Below are 7,977 nucleotides of genomic sequence, written 5' to 3' on the forward strand. Positions count from 1 at the left end.
GTAATCATACGAAAGCATTGCATACCTGTCAAAAGGACGATACTCTGTAACAGTGTAGGAGATCTGGCTACAGATTCCTCATGTAAATAAAAATACATGATGCTGTGCCCAAGACACAACATCATGGGGTTCCTTTCTAAATATAGAAAACCCCCCTGAAACCTTTGCAAACTTTCCTTAAATATCCAGAGGGAACAAAGCATTTTAATAATGATAGGAATTTGGTGGTGATTGGGTCTTGTGAACTCAGCGGCTGTACGTCATGGGTGATTGGTTTACATGTCTGTGGTGGGAGGTGTCTCTCAACATTGAGTGAACTTTGGTTAATTTATTGTTACACTTTATCATTGAACTCTGTTGTTATAGGAGTGAGACTATTGCACCACTTGCACTGAAACGTTTTAAATGATATCAAACATAAGAACTTAAACCCTTATGCATGTGAAACGTAACACTTTATACAGTTTATAAGTGAGATTTGAGTTGCTCTAAGAGAATGAGAAGAGAGGGAAATAAGAAACAGATTTGTGTAATCTTGGTGAGTTGTGACTCTTCTGTCTCCATACAGTGAGGTTGTTGTATTGGAGGTAGATGTGAACTCTTTAGAAAGATTTCAGATGTTGATTCAACAGGACTTGAATGTTTTTAGAAAATGGTTCCCTCTGGATTCTGCCATTTGGAGGCTGTTTACAGCTACCTTTAATTAGGATTTGACATCATCCTTACAGTGCTATCAATATAATGATCATAGGTTTGATTGAAGGAAATTCTTGAACTGAAGATAAATACTGTGGTATACAATGAAGGTATGGTGATAAAGGCTCTTCTATAATTTATGTTGCTGTGTTGCCCCCTTTTGACAATCTACTAACATCCCACCTATGACACTTTGACCTGGTTTCACACAGACAAGGCTTCAGCAAACTCCAGACTAAACGATTTCAGCCATTGTTTTTGTCATACTGCATACCAGGCTCCTGTTTTTTTTCTGAGACACATTTAAACTAAAAGCTTTAATGTCATCATTTAACTAAAGCTCAATCTCTGTGTGTAAAACCAGGCTATGCCTTTTAAACAATATAGTAGCCTATGTTTGTTTTAATGCATTCATTTTAAATGTTGTTTGATCAATTATCTATTGTTTAAACGTGTCTTTACTTTTTTCTATTTCAAATGTTAATTGTATGCGTAAATATCTCACCACTCTGGCTTGAATGCTCAATCAATTATGACACACATCAGAAGGATTTAATCTGTTATTTTCCTAAGGAATTATTAAACCCCAAAAAAATAATTCATAAATAAAGGCAGAGCATTATCACACTGTTATTCAGACTGTGACATTATGTGTGAGACTGCCATTTAGTGAACTTGTTTATTATATGACTGACACGCCTGTTTGCACACGTTTCATAAACTCAACCAGGAAATTCTTGAGTTCAGGGAAACTGAAACTGTTGGGCTGTTGTGTGTTTCGTCTTCTTTCTGTGAGTACATACGGTGAAATGGCAGAAGCCAGTATTTCAGTGGTTCCGGACCGGTTTATCTGTTCAATCTGTCTGGATCTACTGAAGGATCCAGTGACCATTCCCTGTGGACACAGTTACTGTATGAGCTGTATTACAGACTGCTGGGATCAGAAGAGAAACTACAGCTGCCCTCAGTGCAGACAGACTTTTACTACAAGACCTGATTTAGGTAAAAACACCATGCTGGATGAAGTGGTAGAGAAACTGAAGAAGACAAAACTACAACCTGCTGCCACTGGACGACTTCAGCAGATGATCTGCCCTCAACATGAGAAACCTTTAGAGATTTACTGTAAAACTGATCAGCTCTGTATATGTTATCTGTGTATTGTGGGAAAGCACAAGAATCACAACACTATACCAGCTAAAGAAGAGAGGACTAAGAAACAGGTAAGAGATGAAAGCACTGAATGATGTCAATGTAATCAGATCTGCTCTAACTGTATATTGTGATCATGTTATTTCATAATTACATAATTAAAGATCCTTATGATTTTTAACACATAAATTAACATTTATTTGATTTACAGTAATGTACAACTTTTCTGATAAATTATTATTTCCACATCCACCAGAAAGAACTGAAGAAGACACAGAGAAAATACCAGCAGAGAATCCAGGAGAGTCAGAAGAAGCTTCAGGAGCTGAGAGATGCTGTGGAGACTCATAAGGTGAGTTGTGATCAGAAGAACAACTGCTGTCTGCTGTTTCAGATCTGTTTCAGACTCAGTTAGGACTCTCATCCAATCAGTCAGTGAGGAGTTCAGTGCTGGATGACTTTCACTGAAGTCCACTGTGGGTAACAGACTGTGTGATGTACCAGTAAGAGCTGAGTGAATGCTGCTGATTCTAATGCTCCTCTCTCTGTGTGTCCTAACAGCGCTCTGCACAGACAGCAGTGGATGACACTGAGAGGATCCGATCCATTGAGAGAAGACGATCTGAGGTGACACAGCTGATCAGAGATCAGGAAAAGACTGCAGTGAGTGAAGCTGAAGGACTCTTGAAGCGACTGGAGCAGGAGATTGATGATCTGAGGAGGAGAGACGCTGAGCTGGAGCAGCTTTCACACACAGATGATCACATCCATTTCCTCCAGGTAACAGAGATCTGAAAAACACAACAGTGATCTTTAGGAAGTGAAGAGCATGGCCGTTTTTCAATATGCGTTCTTGTCTGTACTTGTATTCTTGTGTACTTGTAAAACGTCATCAGTCACGGCCCAAGTACTGTTCCAAATCAAAGTTCGCATCAAGCCAAGTTCACATAAGATCCCCGGATGTGTTCATGATCCGCCCATTTTATCGAGAATGCATCAGGAGGAGACTTGTGCGGACTTTTGACATCCAAGTTTCCCAGAATGCATTTTGCGTCAACAGCAATGAATTCTAAATATTTGAAATATTACTCTTTCTGTGTCATAAAATTTAGTTTTAAGAGCTGTTTATATAATATAGATGAATAAACTTTAAATATGTGGTCAGTTAGTAAAGATAGCGCCAATATTAACATTTCCTTTTGGATACGTGAGTTCCGGTGAATCAGCAGGTGGTCAGCGGCGCATACACCGATGAGGGCAGCCTCATCTCAGCAAGTCCTTTTGAAATTTGCCGCAATCTCAGTGCAGCTGCTCTGCCCTCCGGTGTCTGATGGTCAAACATAAAATATTCCCTTTGGATATATCTTTCTGCCATTTTTTGTCTCGTCAATTTTTTTCTCTTTATTATTCATAATGAATTGTTATTTGTTATTCTTTTAACTGATGGTAAAGATAAGTTTCATATTTTTATATAATCTTAACACTGTATTAAATTACTGCGCTTTACTTTAACTGTGTGTTTTTCTTGTGTTTATTTCCTGTTGTACAATCGTATATTATAGTTTAGTATTATTAACATAAATGTATTTATAATAAAATAAATAAATTAATGTGTTTTATATCATACTTTATTTTGTAATAAATACATTAAGCTAATCTGCGTATTCATGTGTTGCCTTAACCACATATTAGGGTTTTTGCATTTGATATATTTTGTTAAAAATACATTAAAATAAGAATAGCCAGGACTGCACGTATTGGTTAGACTGAAGGACGACATCAAGTACTCTGCTGTTCCATTTGCGATATAAGCGGACTCGCGTCCTCCCGTCCTCGGGAGTTCGTTCTTCCGAGTCTGAACTTGCAAGTCCGAACTACAAAGGACGCAAGTCCGAACTTGGCATACTTGGTATTGAGAAACGGCTCATGCAGCGGAACCTAAAATGGCAGAAATAGTTACACGCAGGCGGTTCCGGTAACTCCGCGAACCAAAATCAGGGATTATTGAGAACAGGTGTGCAAATGAACGTGGCGATTGGTGATTGGGCAATTCAATGAAGAGGAGGCATATAAATAAGACATCCGGAGAACAGTAAAAAGTAAAGTTTATTCCGGCCAACGCTGTGGGTGAGACGGAGCGATCGGTGTGTTGGAGAGACGTATTGATGCAGATATTGCAGACTGGGTGAAGTCAAAACAGAGTACTGGGCTGAAGAAAACACGGAGTTAAGTGTTTGAAGTATTCCTTTTGAAGTAATTGTGTTGACATGTATTATTACCTTGAAGAGATTGTGTACACGGAGACGTCACCGGAAATGTATTGAGAAGAGGAAGGAACGGAGAAACTCTTGTACCGTCGACCTGGTATACACCAGACCTCTGGAAGAGAGAGAGGAGTATTAAGTGTACTTGCAAGTTCGATCAGTGTGTAAGTGGCCCCACCTGTGAAAAGGATTGATGGGTGAGCCGGAATCAGCGGGAAGAGGAAGGAGTGCGTTTAAAGGTCGTGGTCTTGAGGTTTCCATCTGGTCATCCTCCGCATCAACCCCTTTCAATTATTCAGGACTATTTCCTGGCCCAACGTGGTGATCTGACCCTAATTCACCGTGAGTGTGTGGAGTGCAGTGGGTGAGTCTTTTTGACGTGTGTACACCTGAAGGATTGTAGTGTTGTGCTGTGCCTATGTTGTCAGCGATCACTCCCTAGGCCGAAGAGGAAGCCCTGGATTAGAGGAAGTGAACTGGTGTCGGTGGACGACTGTTATATCTATATACACCCGACTGTGACTCATATTTCCTTCCCCCACATGTGGGTGGTGTGGCAACTGTAAGAAGTAAGAAATTGCTGTGAATATTGTTTGGAGTATTGAAGGAGGGAAAGCTTGAATTGGCTGCTGCGTGGAAAACGCATATGTGCTGTCTCTGTGTGTGATTATACGTCTGTTGAGTGCTTTCAGATGCCTGCCCCTGTCTAGATCTCCGATGTTTGGAAGAGAGGAGAGGGAAGCGATTGGCCCACTCGAACAGTACATCACCTGGGGTGATACCCTAGTTTCACCTACCCACCTTGGTGACACCATCTGTGGCCGTGTTAGGCCCAACGTGCAGCAGCCTCGGCCTGTACCTCCATCTGCCCTTCTTGTTCAAAGCCAAGAGGTGTTGTATCTCTCCCTAAATGTTCACAGAAGTAGTAGACTGTTAAAGGGACTCTGTGTGTTTGTCTGCTGCCAGTCTTCAGGTTTGAGCCAAGGGCTCTGTGTCATCGGGGGACTGTTCTACTATGTGTTGGAAGCCAACGTCAAAGTGTTTCCTTTAGAAGCCTGTCCTAGCGAGGAAGGCTAGAAGTTCGCTGTGTGCACCTACGTCATCTCCAGCCATCCAAGCCGCAAAGAGCTAAAGCCTGACGTCTGCCTACCTACGGGTCTGTGAGTTGCATTCATCCCAGCTAAAAGCTACCCTGTATACTCACCTGTATGCCCAAAGCCAAGAGCCCAATGTACTTCCCTGTATACTCACCTGTACGCCCAAAGCCGAGAGCCCAGTGTACTCCCCTGTATACTCACCTGTACGCCAAGAGCCCAGTGTACTCCCCTGTATACTCACCTGTACGCCCAAAGCCAAGAGCCCAGTGTACCTTCCTGTATACTTACCTTTACGCCCAAGGTCTAAGCCCAGTGTACTTATTTGTATACCTACCTGTTCGTCCACAGTACCAAGCCCAGATACCTCCGTATACTTACCTGTGTACCTTCTAGACGCCTCCAGCTCCCAGCCCAGGGACGCACTCGTATACCTCCTGGACGCCCAAAGCTCCCAGCTCAGTGTACTTACCTGATCACCTTCTGGACGCTCAGGCTTCGAGCCAGTGTGCCTCTTACATGTCAAGGCCGCCAGCTTAAGGTATTCATCCATCCACTTACCAGTCTACTTACCCATATTCATCCTTTGCGTCCAGGAAGGGAGGTTGAAAGGCTCCACCTGCAGTTCGCCTGGGAGACACAAAACGGAAGAAGCTAAGAATATTCCCCTGTAATCACGTGTGGATTAAGAAGAGGAAGTCGGACGACCTACATGTAAATCCCAGTGAGAGTCAAAAGCCACTCGGAATGAAGCTCTCCAGGCCCAGAGAGCTAAAATTTTAGAAATCCCTTTCCCTTCCCCACTTACCTTTTTAAGTTATATAATAAAGATTTTAATTTACTTGCTCTTGTCTGTCTGGTCATTGGGGTGTTTTTGGGACCTCCTCGAGGTGGAAACTGAGGGAGGGGCGAGACTAACAAAATTGGTGGTCCGCTCCGACCTGTGACAAATGTTTTACTGAGATTATATTTTCTATGAAATGTTTCAGTGTCATCAGTTTATGTTTGTGTTGTTTGTGTTTGTGTTTGTGTAGAGTTTTCAGTCTCTCTCTGTTCCTCCTGGATCTTCAGACTCACTCACTTTTGATGATGTAGGAAAATCTGTGTCTCATCTGAGAGAGAAACTGGAGGATTTCTGTAAAGAAGAGATAGAAAAGATATTTGATAAAAGTAAAGCACTTGCACCTGAGACCAGGGAGCAGTTCCTAAAATGTGAGTCACAACAAACCAACACACTGATGCTGATAGTAATATACACAGTAATATGATGCATGTCAGTCATTTTAACTCCTCTATAATTATATATTATTCTGTAAGATATAACTGTAAGATCAAATAGCAGTTTATAAATCAACTTTCTTATTTGATATGGTATTTAAATTTCATAAGCCATTGTTTTTCTATAAACAAATTGTTTAACCCCTAAATTAAATAAAAAAATATATTTTAAACTGTACAACTACAGAACAGAGGGACTTTGACAATGTTCACACATTCACAAACCTTTTACACACACAGGATTATGATGAATATAACAGTAAAACAATCAGATTAGATTCTGTCTATACTGTAAATGATCTCTGTTCACTTCTTAACACATTGACAGTCCTCAAAAACTAAAATAAATAAGAACTGAAGTTTTATTTTAATTATTGAAATTTACAATTTTACATTCAAATAATGTTTTTGATTTGCCTCCATCAGATTATCATCACTTCACTGCAGATCCAAACACAGCACATAAACATCTCTGTCTGTATGAGGGGAACAAAGTGATTACTAAAACTAACACAGTCCAGCCATATCCTCATCATCCAGACAGATTTACTGGTTATCCTCAGGTGTTGTGTAGTGAGAGTGTGAGTGGACGCTGTTACTGGGAGGTTGAGTGGAGAGGTAATGTGGATATATCAGTGTCATATAAGAGCATCAGCAGGAAGGGAGAGGGTGATGAGTGTTTGTTTGGATTTAATGATCAGTCCTGGAGTTTGTGCTGCTGTAACTCCAGATATTTATTCAGGCACAATAAGATTGTCACTAAACTCCCTGTAGTGTCCAGATCTTCTAGAATAGGAGTTTATGTGGATCACAGTTCAGGATCTCTGTCCTTCTACAGCGTCTCTGACACAATGACCCTCATCCACAGAGTCAACACCACATTCACTAAACCTCTCTATCCTGGGTTTTATGTTGATCTTGGATCAGTGAAACTGTGTGATATAACAATATAGATGAACAGAGAGTCTACAATTATATTGTTACATACATTGAACTCAAAAGTGTATAGAAATCTTCACACTGCATCTAGTAATGATTGTAAAGTAAACAGGACTATAAAGTCATCAATGACTATAACAGCACAAACATCATCTCACTGTTTATATGTTTTTCCATGCAGGATTGCGTCACATTCAATGACCCCGCTGTGTAGATTTATTGTGCAAATGTTTATTATAAATTCACTGATATTTTAGAAACTAAAAATAGTAAATACTGCAGTAGTACTTTATGTTAGCTCTAGTGCTGTTTGAATGTTTTTCTTACAGCACTTTGTTGTATTTTGTTGCTTTATTCAGTAAATTTTTGTATTGATGGTTAAACTGAGTCTCTCATTCAGTCTTGTGTTTATTTTTGGACTCTTGATTTATCAGCAGATTCAGGTGAATGTAACCGCTTGATAAACACAAATGTAGATGTGTCTGTATGATGCTGTCACATAGTGGATGTGTTTATTTTCTCATTGACATCTGTTTGTACAACAGTGTTGCTAT

At 40.3% G+C, this 7,977-nt stretch overlaps 1 protein-coding gene across 1 annotated transcript; it reads left to right on the forward strand.

Annotated features, from left to right (window-relative positions):
* The first annotated feature begins 491 nt into the window (after positions 1 to 491).
* LOC135744057 (E3 ubiquitin-protein ligase TRIM65-like) lies at positions 492 to 7,977 on the forward strand. Its single transcript, XM_073815043.1, has 8 exons — positions 492 to 1,919; positions 2,105 to 2,200; positions 2,410 to 2,640; positions 4,541 to 4,674; positions 4,823 to 5,008; positions 5,603 to 5,747; positions 6,241 to 6,418; positions 6,911 to 7,977. Exons 1-8 carry the CDS (start codon positions 1,383 to 1,385, stop codon positions 7,435 to 7,437), a joined length of 2,034 nt encoding a protein of 677 aa, XP_073671144.1. The 5' UTR covers positions 492 to 1,382; the 3' UTR covers positions 7,438 to 7,977.

This window comes from Paramisgurnus dabryanus, chromosome 6 (genome assembly GCF_030506205.2).
Source record: "Paramisgurnus dabryanus chromosome 6, PD_genome_1.1, whole genome shotgun sequence".
NCBI lineage: Eukaryota > Metazoa > Chordata > Actinopteri > Cypriniformes > Cobitidae > Paramisgurnus > Paramisgurnus dabryanus.